General features: G+C 43.4%; 1 protein-coding gene across 1 annotated transcript; it reads right to left on the bottom strand.

Moving 5' to 3' along the window:
- Positions 1–550: 550 nt before the first annotated feature.
- MRS2 (magnesium transporter MRS2) lies at positions 551–13446 on the bottom strand. Its single transcript, XM_074899753.1, has 11 exons — positions 13416–13446; positions 13034–13107; positions 11504–11540; positions 10778–10890; positions 10158–10331; positions 9355–9485; positions 8547–8663; positions 5630–5782; positions 4403–4520; positions 3463–3576; positions 551–2369 (listed from the first exon to the last, which is right to left on the bottom strand). The coding sequence occupies exons 3-11, from the start codon at positions 11538–11540 to the stop codon at positions 2259–2261; spliced, it is 1068 nt and encodes a 355-aa protein (XP_074755854.1). The 5' UTR covers positions 13034–13107; positions 13416–13446; the 3' UTR covers positions 551–2258.
- Between the last annotated feature and the right edge of the window lie 3198 nt (positions 13447–16644).

Raw genomic sequence — 16644 nt, 5'->3', positions numbered from 1 at the left:
TTTCATTTTAAATAAGACAAGCTAGTGGAATAGCACAGAATTCTAAAAGTCATACTCAAGCTGATGCACCTCAAGTTACCTTCTGTAGGAACTGTCTCTCATAGAAGTTGTTTTCAGGAAAAAAGGCAAGGTGAATATTGGCTTGATGTATAATGCATTCTGACATCTATTTTGTGGGCTTTACTTGCCCAAATAGCAGAATACTTTAAAAAAAAAAAGTTTAAAATCTAAACTTTATGAAAGAAGTAACTTGATAGAACTGGGAGCACAGTAGTTACCTTAAGTCTGTGAGTTGTGGTTTGAAGCGAAGGGAGCAGTGTATTTATAAGGGCAGAACAAAGTTTTCCTTGTTAAATGAAAATTGATAGAACCAGTATGTTCTGTAGCAATCCATTCTGAACATACAACCTCCACTGGCTTTGTTTTTTGCTATGTATGATCTCAAGAGTGATTTTATTGCACGTGAATGCATTTTGATTACTTGAATTGCAAGAAAACCATTAAACATTTGCATATGTCTGTTGAAAGAAAGGCAGTCTGGTAAAAGATGTGTCTTTCAGTGCTTTTATTGTGCTTTAAGTCAGTTATGTACAGGAAAAGGAGGCAATATAGTTCACATAAGCCTCTCTGCACAGAAGACTGAGCTTGCAAAGCTTACGTGAAAGCTTCCAAACAGCTGCACCAACACATCTGAGCCCTGGCCTAATGCAACTCACTTTACTGAAAACATCATCATCGCTATCCCTTTACGCACGGGGCTTTCCTGGGGTTTATTGGCCAAGGTATACGAGCCACTGCTTTTTCTGCTGGACTGCTCAGTATAGAGTTTTTTTACACGTCTACCTGCTAAAAAGAAAGGCTGCAAAAAAAATTCAGCTAAAAACCTCAGCAACGTTACAAACCCCATTCATTTTCTCACCTTCTCATGCCTTTTATATCTGTAGTCAGTCACATACAGAGCAAGAACTGTTTGAAAACAATTATGTACAACCGATTTTAACCAAACTAGTATCACAGGCCTGCATAATTTTAAATCTATGTACCTTTTTACTTCCATTTTTGACTCATTAGTCCTGAGTAAAAATGTTCACAGCTAGTCTTTTCAGCCCCTGACAATACAGTGATTTACCTGGTGGCACCTAAAGAAGCTACTCACTGTATGTTACAAAAAGGTTAAAACCCCCAAACAACAAATAGACAGTTAGTGACCTGATTTAGAAGGATTTCATGCTCCCTCTACTGACTGAGAGAAACCAAGGGAGAACCATGTGCTCAGAATTCAGAGATAAGTCCTAAGAAAAAAACACAGTGGGCATCAGAATTTTATTCCTTCCTTCAGTCCATCACAGGACACCAGGTTTCCACACCCTTCACTAACCTGGCTACTTACTGTGGCGCAGGCTAGTCCATGCTTTGTCTTGTCTTCTTGGAAAGAAAAGAGAGAAAGCAGAGCCCAACTTATGAGAAACCAACAATTGGGCTCTTGATTTTTACCAGCACTGGAATCAGTCCTTATGACATGAGGAGCTGTATCACTGCATGTTGAAATGGTGGCAGATGGCAACCACAAGTGTGCGTTATCAATAGGCTCGCTTCTCCTGTTACTGAAACTGCATATGTTTTGGGCCTAAATTAATTGTTAAGGATTACCAAGATAATTTCAGAGCCTGTTACTGATCACTTAAAATAAGAGAAAGTATTGTTTCTGGTTACTGTCAATTTAGAGGTGGTTCACAAGAGATGCAGGTATGCTTTTTGCTTTGGAAAATCTGCTCTCCGCAATTAAATAGGGCCTTAAAATATCCATTTGAAAGGCCACTTTTGGGGTGGATTTTTCTTTGGCGTTTGAAGTCAGATTCCTAAATCTGCAGCTCAGAACCAAAATTACTGATTAATGCTGACTGCTGTTATCCTTTAAGGTGAAAATACTGTTCTCTTTAAGAAAAGCCATTATGTGAAGTATTTGACAGAAATGCTTGCAATGAGTGCCCAAAAACTAAGTATGTGTACACGATACAAAAAAACCAAAGGAACATATGTGGGTTGGAGGTGAGACTACTGTGGAAAGCTGTTTTCCCTTGTGTTTCTCTCTTTTTGTGTATAAGAATTAAAATCTCATCACAGATTTTTGGCACAAAATATATATTAAATTAGCAACTGTAGAAATTCTTGCAGTTTTCAGTAAGGAAGGAAAAATGCAAGGTTAAGTGTCCGAAGTCCACCCTGTAACAATAGAAGTCTCTTCATTCCTGCTGTTCCTATTGATTTGTTAATGTGCTTCTGCTCAGCCCAAATGTTTCTGCTTTAAGGTTGTTCTTTATCTCCACTCTTCCAGCTGCTGGTTGGGATTTTTTCAAAACTGCAGGAACCTAGGTAAGATACAAAATAGCCTGTAATTACATGAGAAGCTGCTCTATACGCTTCAGAGAGGCCTGAATCCTGATTTTTTTCTCCTCTTATTTTTACAACACTCTCTCTGGCTTCTGCCTCCCTAATCCCTTTCAGTAAATTTCTCCAAGCCAGAGTCAGTACGTGCTGGAGTTGGTTTTGAGCAACACTTGAGGATAATCTAGTTAGTTATAGCCACAGTCAAAAATCCACAATGAACTACTTCCATGTGCCTCTTAATGGCATGGGAGAGGAGAGAAGAAGGGAAGTTTTATCTGGGTCTCTCCTTTTTTCCTCACTTTTAGCAACTTAAACTTTTGAATCCACTGATACGCCCCTGTTATAAATATTAGAGCACAGAATAAAAGTAGACAATACAGTACCCCAAGCTTTGGCAGGTGGACAACAGGGAAAATGACCCTTACAGAATCTTGCTAATCTGAAGACAGTCTCCTTGGAAATCCTCCTACAGCTTGGTACAACAGGGCTCTGCGATGCCATCGGCATCAACGGCAGCGCCAGCCGCTGTGCACGTGAGGAGCTATTACAAAATTGGGATTGGGAGTCAGGACATCACAACTGTGCCAGCATTCTCCAGAGAGATGTTACAGATAATCATTGTCCTTTTATCTTTACCTTCTCTTTTACAATACAGGGACTACAGATCTAGAGTTAGTATGTGGGTGTGAGGAGGAGGGCAGCAGCTGTCATGTCCTTCACTATGAACAGACTGCTGCAGCAGCTGAGAAGGCAAATTAGGGCTGCTTCTACCATTAGCCTCAGCTCCCCTTCCGCTGTCAGGTGAAAGTAAATAGAGCATGTCTCAAGGAACAGCCCACAGCTGCACTTTTCGCAACAATAAGCAGTATCTTACTGCTCAAGTGTACCAGTGCTGGAGCTTCCCACCTCATTCAGTCCAGCTCAGGAGAACCTTCTCTTTTGTCAAGGAACAGACACCGAGCTGAATTCCCCCCTGCTCTGTGGCCCACCGGTCTACAATAGCTTATTTCCTGCTTTAGAAATAGACTGTACATGGCAGAGTCTGGAGCAGAAACCCTCATCAGCCATACGTACGTGAGGAGGTAGTGGAGGTTCTAGATGCCGCCCAAGGAAGGAAAGTAAACGTCGCCATATCAGACCGCTTCCCAGAAACATAATCCCCGTCACCAGCCAAAATATTCTGGGATCCTATCAGAACAGAACAGTTCCATTAGTATCCTAACATTAGTTAGTATCCTAACAGAACGTTCCATTAGCCATGCAACTCTCTCGTCAGCAGAAGGATTATCCAAAGATAATATCTCACTCCCCACTAGTGTTTTCCTTTATGGAAGTGGTAAACTCTCTACCATCAACAGCCAAGCCCTACCTGGGGAAAAGGGCTGTTTCATAGCAAAGAATTTTATTTAGGAATCACCCTAGTGTATTCTGTTACTGTCCCACAGAGTTTTCCTTCCTTCATCAGGAAGTCTGGAAATTCAACCCTTCTATTTAATGAGTTTGGAAAGGAAGAAGTCTTTGCTTTGTTTCATTTTTGTGTGTGTTTGTTTTAAAGAGAGCATGTAAATTTGTATGCCCCAGTCTGTACCTGCCCAGTCTAGGTATAAACATGTAATTGACAGTAGAGTATTTCCTCTGGTGTGCTGGAAACGCCCTGACTGCTTACCAGGTACCCTTGTATCTGGAAGACAAAGCTGGTCTTTTCAGAAGAAAAGATGATCATTAAAGAAACCTTATAGTCAGTACTTATACAACCATAAATCTGTCTTCCGGTATATTTTACATGGACATTACACAGAAAAAAAAGGCTGCAACTCTGTGCAGTTAGCCAGACAGTAATTTGCTTACAAAAAAGTGACTGCGTGAACATGGGAATCACTGGACTATGTTTACACACTAATATAAATCTGGAGCTTTACCTATGGAAAGAGTGAAGTTGTACTGAATATAAAATGCACTGTAAGAGTAGGGCCCATGTTTTATGTCACTGATAAAAGCAGCACTTATTCCTTACCTCTTCAAGAGATGACTCCAAGTTCATACCAAATGCAACTCCTATGAGTCCAAAGAGAGACAGAGAGAAAGTCCCCATAGTCAGCTGCAAGTTCAGTCTCATCATCACGTTACGGTGGCTAAAGGAGAGAGAAATATCTGTAAGGGGAACCCAAAAAATGGATTTGCTGCCTAAATTCTCAAATTCCATACAGCATGCACTAAAACCAAATAGTGGAAGAGAGGAAGTCATGCTGGAATTACACAACCCAGTGACAAAGCTCATGAAACAACAGTATAAAGTGGCTATTGTTTTGAAATTGCTGCATCAGGATACCTCTAAGGAAGCAGGTTCTGCTTAATCATCAGCAGACTTTCCAGTATTGCTTACTTCTTAGAGGTGTATATACACAGAGTAACAGTAAATTTTCAGGAAAATTTGAGTTCTCTTACCACTGACTGGAATTTACATGTCCATATTCACAAGAAACAAAAATTTACTGTTACCTTGCAAATGAATACTTACAAAGAAGTAGAGTTGGTAAATACTGCAGACTATGAACTTGAGCCTGTTTTGGAGAATTCCATATTCAAGTCTCCCCCAAAAGGATTTCTGTGGTTTCCTGATGCAGCATCCACCAATTGCTTCTACAGATAACTCCCCAGTAAAGAGGAGAAAGAATATTAAACGACCTCAAAGACAGTGGCATGTGCTTGCAAATGCAAGCTACAGTTATTTTTCAGTAAGAAAGCTGGCTACTAGTGAAAACTGTAGCAAAGAGAGAGAAAAAACTTGCTCTAAAGTTATTCACTCTTGTATCACTCCATAGAGTGATAATGCAACTGAACACCTGAGTAGCCTAGCCAGACTCTTAAATAATTCACATTTTGCTGAACTGAGTAAACTTTCCTGATTAGAATTTTATTTTGCCCCTAAATTTGCAGACATTTCCTTTGGTGAACAGATCCCCAGAAGGATTTAGGAGAAGCTTGATTTCTCCTGCTAGGGAAAGCTGATGCCTGGCTAGACAGGTTTTTACACATACTAATTAGAGCGTCTTGTTGCTTTGCTTTATCCAGTTCACCGCTAAGAAAAGTGCGATGCAGCTTCCAGTGCTGTGACTGCAAGTCCATTCAAACCCTCACAAGGATGGAATACCCCACCTTTCCTTATAGACAGACTTGAGAAAGACTAGACAACATTGAATTCTGCTCAGCTTTTGGCAGTCCAACAGATAGGGTAGCTAACCTGTCCAGGTTGATAAAGATTATGCTTTCAGAGTCGTCAATCAGTACTCTGAGTTCACGAGCTTCATTTGCAAGATCTTCTGCTTGTCTGTAATAGTTCTCCAACAGCAGCTCCATTTCCTCTGCATGGTCAATCCCAGATGTACTCTCCTCACTGTGAGCAACAATTTATAGTTTTCTGGTTAGCTACATGTGGTATAGAAGGGTATTATTACTGATGTGTTAAGACAAGGCACATTAAGAGTTGTGGGGAACAGCCAACAAGAGTGATGTTAGACACTAGATCTCAAAAATCCAATTTTTTCAGTGAGGAACTTCCATCAATACCAACAGCTTAAAATAAAATGCAGATTTTTATATCTATCAGCTGATCAGCATGGGCAGACAGTTATTCTGAGTAGAGCAGTTAGCATATGATGTGCTCAAGGCATGCACAACACCACAAATCTTACTTTTTCAGGTACTAAAAGTTATAAAATTATATAAATTTTATAATATCTATAAAGTTTGTATGACTGTAAATGTTTATATTGTTATTATAAAATGCTGACAATTTTGAAAGGAGATGCTTCATTTCTTGGTGCCCTCAAGTGGTGGAAGCTGGTAAAAGTGCAGTCAAAAAATCCCAAGAATAAAACGTGACCAAAAGCCCAACACACAAACAGTTACACGGTGAGGGAGATGTTTTAGGTGTATATTAGAATAATATAGTTGTAAGGTGTTTCAGCTATACACAGTCATCACTGCAAAATTTTCTGGACACACGAAGCAGCCAAAGAGCGAGCATCAAATGGAAGACGCCGCTCTCCAAAGCAAAGTCTGAGAGATTTTCATCTTACTTCACTGTCTGACTGCTGGTGCAGCAGCCTTCTCTGCAACAGGTATGTATGTTTCTGGCAGTGTACTGAACTGTTCACTGCGTAGATGAAAGCTGAGGCACCCGAGATCCACAGGAGCTTGGAAACTAGCAGCAAAGCCAGGAAGGTTTTTTTTTTTTTTGTGGTGTAACCTCATTTCTCTAGAGAGACTAAACTTTTTAAAGAATCTCCTTATGGTATTGCTGACTGTTAAAAGAACCTCTCTGAAATGATTTACTGAGAAAGTAAGTGATACATCTTAAGAATCAACCCACGTAAGCTCCCTGAGGACCTTTAATAGAGCCCCTAGTTTCTCTCTGATGGAGCAGAAACCTTTGAGTTAACTAGGCTGATTTTGAAAGCCCTTCAGACCTTGAGGTTTTTACTGCATGCAGGTGAGTTTCAGACTTGAAAGCCTTGGAGCGCTATCTGCTGTATTACGGATTCAGCTCAAGGTCTTACGCGATGAGTACTTTACATCAGCTCCTCTGTGGATATACAAAGGGAAACAACAGGCACACAGACCTGAAAATAACTGCCACCTGATTTGCTTCCATTAACTAGCCTCCATCTGTCCCATGAGTCTTTGACAGTCTGCCACCCCTTCACACAAAAATACGACGTCTGCCTTGTCTTGTTTTTCTGGGCTCAGCTCAGCATTCCTGCTCCAAAGGATCTCAGATGGCACCTCTCTGCCTGACTGGGCTCCTCCACACCTCCTCAGGCTTCTGAGGCCACCAAATACCACACATCACTTGCATCAATCCCAGAGTCAAAAGAGCTGTGCTCACACTGCCAGCCTGCCTGCAAACGTGCTGTCGTGGCTTAGTGCTTCCCGGTGCGCCTCGTGCACGGGCCACATCACGGCACCCTGTAGCACGGCTCCCGCACTTTACACAACTTCCCACCGCCTCTCCTACCCTTGTGCAATGGTGTCTGACTTCAGGTTTCTCCCAACGTGAGTGTGTAAGGTGACCTTCGTATCTTTCCCAGACGTTCCCCACACATTGTCTACCATGAGGGAAGAAGAGATTTGCCAGCAGCATGTAATAATTCCAAAGGAAGGCTGGAGGCAAAACCAGGACGAAGACCAGCTGCTGGCTCAGGAACAGCCTGGAATTCAGAGCCCTCCCAATACTGCTCCACCAGAAGCAACAGAAATGCAAACTGGGTCCCACTTCTGGAATACTGAATTTCTGCCGCACATTAGGCTAAGCTCTGCAGGGCAAGAAACTATCTCCTGATTTGAAACCCCTGCTAGTGCGTGAACAGTATTAATATCCATACACAATGTGGTTACACAAAAGTATTACTCAGCAACTTCACAAAGGACCCTGAAAGGTACTTTGTTATCTGTTTAAGCATAAAACATCTCTGTATGAACAAGATTTAAATGCAATTCAGCCCAAAACATATCAGGATCTGATACATGTTATCTTTCTGCTTTTTTTTTTCTTTTGCTACAGCAACCAGTGCTGCGGCTCCTGCGTACTGTCTTTCACCAGAATCTGAGAGTGCAATAGGACTATTTCTGCATTTAGATTTTTCCTGAAATGCTGCTCTCCAGTGCACATGATTGCTCCAGGGTGTCTTTCCTTCAGGTTCTGCTGACAAGCAAAAAGCTAGAAGCAAGGTGTTCAGAACACTCCTAACAAAGGAAGTGTGGTGTCTGATCTATCCAAGACAAGCTTTAAAACCCGCCTCTTCAGGTTTTTTGATGAAACTGAAGAGAATTCTCCAAGAAAGCGTTAATTTGTATTGAAAACTAACATTTGCTTTTTCTCCTCCTGCCATCTAGCTCCCATCCCATTACATACTAGATGAGCTGACCTGTTATGCCGAGAACTATCTGAAACTGCATAATATGACTAGCGCTAATGGGCATCCTTCTCCATAATGGCAAATACAACGATTTCTGAAGAGGCAAGCATTAGGGCTTTAAAAAAATCAGAAAGTCTTTTGCTTTCTGCTTTTTGGCAGGGAACACCCAATTTAGTGTTCAAGCTTTCCCTAAACAAAACACACTGTTAAAAAAAGTATGTGGTTTCAAAATATACATACAATACTTGTGGATCCGTCCATTTAGATAGACAGAGCTCTTCTATTAATTCTTCTTCATCTAAAATCTCCAGAATTGTTTCTTTGAAAACTTTAAGATCTGTTTCCAGTTCTGACAAGCTGAAGAAAGAACAGGCAAAAGGTCAAATAATCCCTACTGGCACCAGTGCACAAAGGTAATCTCTAAACGAGTTTGCCAGCCAGCACCCTCGCCAGATGGAGCGGCCAGGAAAGACTTGTCGCAGGGTTCTAAGAGCTCCTTCAAAAAATTCTCCACAGGCCACACACTTAGTAGTGGCAGTGATCTGTCTGGGGACCAGCGAACTACAGACACACACTGAAAGGGATTCAGATGTTTTCCGAATATATTTGTATGTCAGAAAAAACAAGCACTCTGTGAGCACATAGCAAGTGCCTATTTGCACCGTCATATTAGAGGCTAATTCATGAAGGTACCAGGGTATTAGTACTCGTAACCTTAAAGCACAGATCCAAAGGCTAATCTTGTTTTACATTACAGGGAACACTTGCATAATGTTATTTTGTTCTCTTAGGCATTATTTTCTTCTGTCAGATGCTATTTAAGAAGCTCAACTGTATTTCTGAAAACTCGGAATAGGTTTCCTTTTTTCTGTTTTTTACCATATCACTAGTTATTTCATATACCGATTTTTACATTTACAAATAAGATGCACAACCCAGCATTACAGTAATCTAGGAAATTAGTATTAGATACCATTTTTCTAACATTTCATTGCACATAATGTTCTACGGTCATCTTCTAGTCTCTTCACGGCTTACTCTTATTTACCTCTTGCCATTTTGCAGGAGAATGTGTAGTTTACTCCTATCCACAGACAAAAGCTTGGGGTCCACTAGAGCTTCCAGTGTCTCAAGGATCTGAGGCTGCAAAGTGTTAAGTCTCCCCTGCAGTTTGCTGATCTAGATAACAACATGATCCTTCATAAGAATTAAAGCAATCCCTTTAGGATGACTTGGGCTCCTGTCTCTGAACACAGAATTCACAGTAATAGGCAGTTTACACAATCTGCTTTCCAATGACCAGGAAATACTTGCTACGGGGATAGCACTTACAAGATAAAGCCAGTGCGAAATACAGTATTTTGTAAAAGTGACTTGCACTGAACTGAAACCCAGTGACAACCACACCAATAAAGCTGGTAAAGCTAAAACACTATTTGTCTAGAAATGTTGTTATTAGCATTAGCAAGCACGGATTTTTAAGAATAGCTAGTAATCATTATCTGACTCCTGCCCAAGAGGCCAAAAACCTCAGCACTTTTGTGTGACTTCCATTCCAGCTACAGCATGTCTCTAGAAAGGTACTCTGACTTGGTTTTTAATTGTCCAAATGATGGTGAAGCCATTGCATCCAATTAGCACTTTCTTGGGAAGGGAATGGAAACACATGTACACATGAAACCATGAATACTAAGTCAACAAAAGGCAAAACCAAAAGAGAGCTCTTACAGGAAGTGCAGAATACATATACAAATGCGTATGTATAAGTATTAACACAAGAATAAAACCATACTGTCCTTTCTATGAAACAACAACTTCCAAAACAATTGAAATAAAAATGAGATGGCTCACCCGGTACTGCAGGATTGCTTCTATGGCTCGGAATTCAAAGGGCAGGGAATATGTGACTAGCTGACCTTCCCCAGCCAGCTGAGATGCTAGTTCATTGAAGAGCCAGTGTTCCAGATTTAAGTTACGATAATCTAGTATCAGAAGAAACTCGGGGGTTATGACGGCCTTCAAGAACTGAAAAAGACAGTACATGTAGGAGTCTGAAAAAAACTCTCTGAAGATTTCTCATAACTCTAGTGCATTTGATAATTTACACTTTCAAAAAGCCACTCTTCAAATGTCTTTTCAGGCAGGAAAATAACAACCTCACACTAACCGCAAACTAGTGGATTCCCTGTGGTTAAGACACAGCACTGTGCGAGGACTAAGAGGTTCCTTGTGAGCTTTTATTTCTGTGACAATGTTAATAATGTTTCTCCTGTGCTCAACTAGAAAAGTGGTCATTAATACCTATTGTTGGTAAACCCGTGCCTCTGATCGCTAGGCAGAGCCCCAAAGACACATTTACTGCTGGACTGCACGTCACAGAAAGCTGGTATTAAAAGAACCAATGAAGGAAAATGAAAGTGCAAAGATAAGACATGGTTCAAGTTCACACTCAGCTATAGGGAAACCATTACCTCCATTCTCACAATGATCCTGTTGTTCCTAGTTGCAATGCTCATTAGGTGTTGAAACCTGAGATCTCGAGCTTGAAGACCCAATTCCTGGTACAATTCGGTTTTCTTCTTTTCTATCACAAAAATATTTTTAGATGAAGACATTTAGGGTACAAGCATGTATGTTCTGAAATTACGTTTTAGTACATTACTAAGTCCTGCTGAACAAAAAAAAAAGCTGTTCTATCTTTAAATCAGTTTGCCTTCAGTTGATTCCTCAATGTAATTTTTTTTAACTTTACACTGAGGAACATGATCTTGAGTGGAAAGGGAAAAATTCTAGATATAAGTGAAAAAGTTGGCCATGACAATTAATTTCATGTCAGAAACAAAGTGACTCATTTGAGAAAGCATATGTAATCCTACAGGAAAGGAAATAGAAGGCAGGAAAAGTAGCATGCTGGTCAAAAAAGGAAAAGACAAAGTAAAAATGACCTTCACGTGAGAGATGGAATATATCCTTTTCAAACACTACTTAAAAAATATTATGTAATTTTAACAATAAAGATGCTATGAAGATCAACAGAAGGCAACAAAACATAGGAAACGTTGCAACATCCCAAATAAACACAGTGAAGTATCCCAAATATGTTTTTTACCCCATGTAGATTCCCAATTGGGCTTTTCTGTACTGGACAAGGAAAAAAAGACAAAACCCAAACAAATGAAACTACAATGCAAACTCACCAAAATAGGTTGTATTTCCCTCCTTGTCAAACTTCATCTAAAGGTGTGAAAAGAAAATATTTTTTTCAGAGTTATTATAAAACAAGAAATCAATTTCTAAAATTGTTTGCACTTGCCTAGAGGTCAAATGGAAAACACGCTATGAAGAGAAAGCAATTTTTTATGCTCTCTTCACAGTTCATCCCAATTAAGAAAAACACTCTACCAAATTGCCTTGTTTCACTGTGTTTGTATACACACCAAATCAAAACCATGTTCATACATAAACCTTGGGAAGGAGCTGATTTACAGAGGATCAGACTTAGAATATAAAAGAACAGACCAGACTATTTCGGTTGGAAGGGACCTACAATGATCATCAATTCCAACTGCCTGATCACTTCAAGGCTGACAAAGTTAAAGCACGGTATTAAGGGTGTTGTCCAAATGCCTCTTCAAAACTGACTGGCACGGGGGCATCGAGCACCTCTCTAGGAAGCCTATTCCAGGGTTTGAGCACCCTCTCAGTAAACAAATGCTTCCCAATGACCACTCTAAACCTCCCCTGGTGCAGGTCTGAGCCATTCCCACGCATCCTATCACTGGATCCCAGGGAGAAGAGATCAGCAGGGCATCTTACACTTTGGATTACAAATTTTGCTATTTCCTCTGGAGCAATCTGAAAAATTTACAAATAAAATTTAAAGAGAGCACCACAAATTGGGTAGTTAAGCCTTGTGCCTATGTCAAGTATCCCACTGACATGCTATTCAGCCAGTAACCTGCATCTAAATCCTTCTTGTATTAGCACCTGTCATTCAGATTATTCATTTAACACTTGTATTTCCTAGTAAAATTATTTTATTGGAAAAACTGCAATGTCTGCCTTAATCAGAAAGTTTGCCGTTTTGCTTATAAACCACGTAGCTTTATTCCATATTACTGGTTTCAAAAATAACTGTCTGTGAATTAAACATACCTAAACATACATTCCAGTAGAGCTCCAACAGGGGTTACACGGCCCCAAGGGCTTAACTGCGTCCACCTTGTTGCAGAATGACTGCTTTGGTTCGCAACAAGGGGGCCTCACCTTCCCTCATATGCGCTAATAACGTCAATCAAGCAGTTTGCAAATGGCTTTCAGACTCATTTTGAAAAAGAATATATAGAGAGCTTCTTTTTCCCCAGATGCTATGTTTGCATAGAACTGCAGCTACCAGGACACAGAAATAGTATTTCTAGACGTCATTAGCAAGCCTTGGCAAGCTTAACAAGAAACCTGCTGACTGCAGCACTTCTACGAGTTGACCCGCCTTCACGCTTAAAAAGAACTTCCAGCAGATGCCGGATCTTAGAAAAACATCTTGATGGACGCGGTATACCGTCACTGGTCCTCAGGTCAGAATATCTTAAACCGACCATGTGGAACGCGGGATGTCCTCTGAGAGACAAACCCGTCTGCTCTTATGATGCTTTAAGAAAAAACAAACAACGAGCAGCATCACCTTACACAACCCGCGCTGGTTGGTGGGAACGCCTGCACGTACTTACCACTGCAAAAACAGGAGAGACGCTGGCTAAGGTGGCTTGGGACGCCTCCGTCGTGGCATGCCGGTAGAACTGACCTGAAGGAAAGACAGCGCCTTTCTACTCCCAGCACGCCCACTCCGCCTTTCCCGGCGCCGTGCCCTGCTGGGGGCCACCTACGCCCCGCGCAGACACACGGACTAGGGCGCACCGGCCGTCAGGGGGCCGCCGCAGACCCGCCACCCCCCAGCAGAGCGCGGGCAGGAGGCCGGTACCGCACCGAGCGCAGCTGCCGCCGCTCTGCCGGCCCGGGCGCCGGCCGCGGCGGCTCCCTCCCCGCACAGCGAGGCCCTCCGGGGCGCCGCCACCGCGCGGCACCAGGGCCCTGCCCGGCCCCGCCGCTTACCCGCCCAGCGCAGCCCCCGGGCGCACGGCGGCCCCGGCAGCCCCGCGGGCCGGCCCCGGCCCCAGCCCCGGCCCGGCGGCAGCCCCAGGGCGGCCCACGGGCGGGGCGGGCGGGGCCGGCCCAGGGCGCGCGGCAGCAGCCCGGCGCGCAGCATAGGCGCGCAGGCCCCGCGCAGCGCAGCGGCCCAGCCTGGCTCCCAGCGCGCAGCCGCCGCGAAGGGGGAGGAGCTCGGGAGGCCGCGGGGTTCCCCCTGCCCAGCCGGGGCGGAGCGCGGCCCGCGGCGGCTCGGAGTCCGAACCGGGCGAGGGGCGCAGCCGCGGAGGTGTCCCCGCAGGGCCCGGGCAGCCCCGGCCCCGCTCCGGCCTGCGGAAGTCTCCGCAGGGCGGGGAAACCTTGCGGCGGCGGGGTATGCCCTGCCACTTTGGGCGCTTGGTGAGGATTTTACTTTTATGATGTGGGGTTTTGCCAGTGTAGAACAATTCTGCTCCCAGTAAAGGTCTCGAAGTTACATTTCCGTGCCCTACTTGTGTATCCAAAATAGAGAGGCAAGCTGGTTGGTTGAGAGTCAGAGAGGGCCCTGGGGGTGTTGATTGACAGCCGGCTGAACAGGAGCCAGCAGTGTGCCCAGGGGGCCAAGAAGGCCAGTGGCATCCTGGCTTGTGTCAGCAATAGCGTGGCCAGCAGGGACAGGGAAGGGATCTGACCCCTGGACTCGGCACTGGTGAGGCCGCACCTCGATTCCTGTGTTCAGTTTTGGGCCCCTCACTACAAAAAGGACATTGAATGACTCGAGCGTGTCCAGAGAAGGGCAACGGAGCTGGTGCAGGGTCTGGAGCACAGGTCGTACGGGGAGCGGCTGAGGGAACTGGGGGTGTTTAGTCTGGAGGAGGCTGAGGGGAGACCTCGTCGCCCTCTACAGCTACCTGAAAGGAGGCTGCAGAGAGCTGGGGATGAGTCTCTAGCCTAGTAGAAAGCGACAGGACAAGAGGGAATGGCCTCAAGTTGCACCAGGGAAAGTTCAAACTGGGTATTAGGAAGCATTTCTTTCCAGAAGGGGTAGTTAGGTGTTGGAATGGGCTGCCCAGGGAGATGGTGGAGTCCCCATCCCTGGAGGTGTTTAAGAGTCGGGTTGACATAGCGCTGAGGGATGTGGTGTAGTTGGGAACTGTCAGTGCTAGGTTAATTGTTGGACTGGATGATCTTCAAGGTCCTTTCCTTGATTCTGTGATTCCGTGAATTAGTAACATACCACCTTCCACTATGGCATACTATTTTTAAACTGCAGCTTTCCTGCACAAAAGGCTAATGCAGACAACAAGGGAATCCTTCCCTCCCTGGGCTGGCTCTGCTGAAGCGCGTCCGTCGGCATGGAGGTAACACCAGCATTGGAAGCCCTGCAGCAGGCCCTGTTACCGAGATGTTCCTCCAGCACTCATTGCTGCTTTTAGTGGGGAAATTAAAAAGCAGGTGATTATGCTGCTAATGAGATGATTCGAACCATGTAGCTGCCCCACCCGGAGTACCCCAATCTAACCGCTGTCCGGAACACGGTGTGGGGTTTTGAAGACAAGGGGGGTCGAGGCAGAATTCTGCTCTTGGCAGAGCTGTAAGTTAAAGGGAAATTGCCTGAGGGCTGACACTATCCCCTCCTTTCTGCCCCACGCCAGCCCTGCACTTATGCGTGTGTTTGTAGGTACATACAGCCACACACGTGGATGAGGCTCTGCCCAAAGTGCCCAGTTCACATGTACAGAATGAGAAGGATGGTTTACACACACTTTGCACAAAGATAAATAACTTCACAAGGAAGTAATTAAATAAAGTGTTCCTTAGTAGTTACAGAAAACATGTATGTGTAGACTGAGGCCATCAGACGTTTTCAGTTTCAGGGTAACCATGCCTGAATTCAAGTGTTTACACCCTTTATACTTGACAAAAAGCTGAAATCTATTTAAATGGAGTATTTTAGCTCTAGTTTTGGTTAATCACAGCAGGTGGCAGTATGTACATGACTAATTTAATACCCTTGGATGTCAGAGCTACTTGAACAAAATTTGGAAATACCAGACAGCACAGAAAATACCACAGGAGAGCAGGAAACAAACACGCACCGTTGTTGGCAACTAACGGCAGCTTATGTTGACTCTGCACATTTGGAATGCAACATCTAGGGAGGCATGTGGAGAGTATCTGCCAGAAATGTATCTTCAGTGAATTTGCAGTAAGTCTCACACAGCTGACACTTCACACTCTTCAATAAAAAAGGAAAAAGATACCAGGTTGATCTAGTTTTCCTTTGTCCATCTGTTGTTCTGGCTGCTTACACAACAAAGGAGTTGGAAATAAGATGACATAACTTCACACCGAATATATATTGGTACAAACTTTGATATGTACAATACAATAGGCTGGTATACTGGTGAGTACTGGTACTGTACCTCATTATAGCTGCATTATCAGTCATCATCGTAATTGTCTGGAAGGGCAGACAGTAACCAAATATCACCTGTCTTTAGAGGTGAAGGCAACACATTGGTGTGAACTGGTAGCCAGGGATAAATGATGAAGCACAGACAGAATGTCTGGTTTTATACTGCTGCTGCTAAAAGATAACCGAGATCTAGAACTGCCATCTATTTATTGCAGCTCCAAATAGCGATGAGTTGCTTGTTGCTTCTGCTGTACACACGTGTCAGGAATCCTGTCTGTCCTGCAGTGCCAGCCTTTGGGAGCAGTTTGCTGTATTTCATAAAAAATATAACGGGTCAAGCTCATCTGCTGTGTGTTGAAGAAGCTCATTGACACAAATGGGCATAACGACTGTTCTCCATTCCGCCAAAATGAGAGGTTAGCTCCTGCACAGGCTTGCTTAGCCATGAAACTGCTGTCCAAAACACAAGCTATTTGTGAGGTTGAATTACATGAGCAACTAGTTCCACTGCTGGCTGAATGCCATTGCAGACATGAGGGACTGGTCTGATTACAGCTGGGGTATGTGGAAAAAAAAGAGCAGAAACACCAAAGAAAAATACACAGAAAGAGAAGGAAATCATAGGTATCATCCTCTGCTGAAGAAAAGCTCAGAGAAATTTTTTTGTGAAATTATGGTAGAAATGCATATAGATGTCTGTCTACAGAGAAAATACTTCCCAGTGGATGATTTGTACATTTAATCAATCCTGCTTATATACAAAGATGTGCCCACACCTATTACCTGTTTCTTCTCCTA

The sequence above is a fragment of the Athene noctua genome, chromosome 2 (genome assembly GCF_965140245.1).
Source record: "Athene noctua chromosome 2, bAthNoc1.hap1.1, whole genome shotgun sequence".
NCBI classification, from domain to species: Eukaryota; Metazoa; Chordata; class Aves; order Strigiformes; family Strigidae; genus Athene; species Athene noctua.
The sequence above is the reverse complement of the archived record's forward strand: the minus strand, read 5'-3'. Positions and strand labels throughout refer to the sequence as shown.